The sequence below is a fragment of the Antrostomus carolinensis genome, unplaced genomic scaffold (genome assembly GCF_000700745.2).
Source record: "Antrostomus carolinensis isolate BGI_N321 unplaced genomic scaffold, ASM70074v2 scaffold39670, whole genome shotgun sequence".
In the NCBI taxonomy this organism is placed as follows: Eukaryota; Metazoa; Chordata; class Aves; order Caprimulgiformes; family Caprimulgidae; genus Antrostomus; species Antrostomus carolinensis.
In genome coordinates, this window is record NW_010291330.1 from 80,391 (window position 1) to 81,567 (window position 1,177).

At 43.1% G+C, this 1,177-nt stretch overlaps 1 protein-coding gene across 1 annotated transcript in view; it reads right to left on the reverse strand.

Moving 5' to 3' along the window:
* The window catches only part of ULK1 (unc-51 like autophagy activating kinase 1), a gene marked incomplete at its 5' end in the record, with an annotated part of 79,941 nt that extends 78,770 nt beyond the window's left edge, over positions 1-1,171 (reverse strand). Inside the window, 3 exons of the mRNA XM_010175985.1 lie at positions 109-150; positions 240-332; positions 1,136-1,171. Of these exons, the coding sequence (XP_010174287.2) occupies positions 109-150; positions 240-332; positions 1,136-1,171 (171 nt within the window). The remainder of the gene's footprint in view (positions 1-108; positions 151-239; positions 333-1,135) is intronic.
* Between the last annotated feature and the right edge of the window lie 6 nt (positions 1,172-1,177).

Here is a 1,177-nt window from a genome sequence, read left to right on the forward strand (position 1 = left end):
CCAGAATACACATTTGATTACAAAAAGTCTGTTAAAGACTGAAATTCCACAAACTCCATTCAAGCCCTCCCAAATCCAGAATGCTTTCCCATAACTGAATGTATTTACCTGGAAGTCATACAAGGCCACGATGTTTTCATGTTTCAGTTCCTAGAAAAAGCAAAACAAAGACTATAAACTAGGAGCAACAAAGGGCATCCAGAGGGAAGACTGAAGAAAACAAGTCAGTTTGCCTTTACCTTAAGTATTTTTATTTCCTTGCCCAGCAGAGTTTGAGATTTTGCAAGGTTTTTCTTGTTAATGCATTTCACAGCTACTTCCAGCTCAGGTTTCTGAAAGAATGCATATGTAATTCAAAGATAAATGTAAATTTCACCAGTAATTTACATTAGGATAAGCAGCCTCTTAACAGATTATAAATAATACTGAAAGAAGTGTCTTGCAGCACTGGTAAAGGCCTCTTACTTTCCATCCTAATGCCTATCCCTCACTTGTTCAGACTTGCCCTTTCCCGAATTATGCTTGTCAACCCAAGGAGAAAACCCCAAGGTTTGGAGTTTTTTTTTTTTACTACTTTATACAACGATTATCCTCTTATTTAATCACTTGAAACAAACACACTGTGGGAGCTATGGCTTATCCCAGGCACTAATGATGGAAAATCCACTGCCGGATTGGTTTCCTTTTATTTACCTGTAAGTGATTTTCCCTTCTCTTGGAAAAATTAAGTAAAGGACAAAACTTCACAGACAAACCACCAAAAACAGAGCCCTGTAGACACTTCATAAACAGTGTGTGGGGAAGGTTTTTTGGCTTGTTTTCAAGGTAAGGGCCAATTTTGGCGAGCAGGACATCTCAGCTGCTGGCCTCCAGCCCCACTCTGCCCAGCCACAAGGTGAAGCCACCTGGCTGAGTCCTGCTGGGACACCAGAGAAACTCCAGAATAACAATAATAAATGATAATAAATAAGTCTGGCAACACCAGAGCCACCCCAGCGCCCGGGGCTGATGCCCAGGCTAAGAATAGCCAGGGCAGCGCAGTGGGGATGGGGCGATGGGGACACGGTGCCCAGTTTGGCCCCAACCGATACATTAAAAGCAGGAGAAAAAAGAAGAAAAAGGAGAGCTGGCTCACCTCTTTGTGCCGGCCTTTGAAGACGACGGCGAAGGCTCCGTG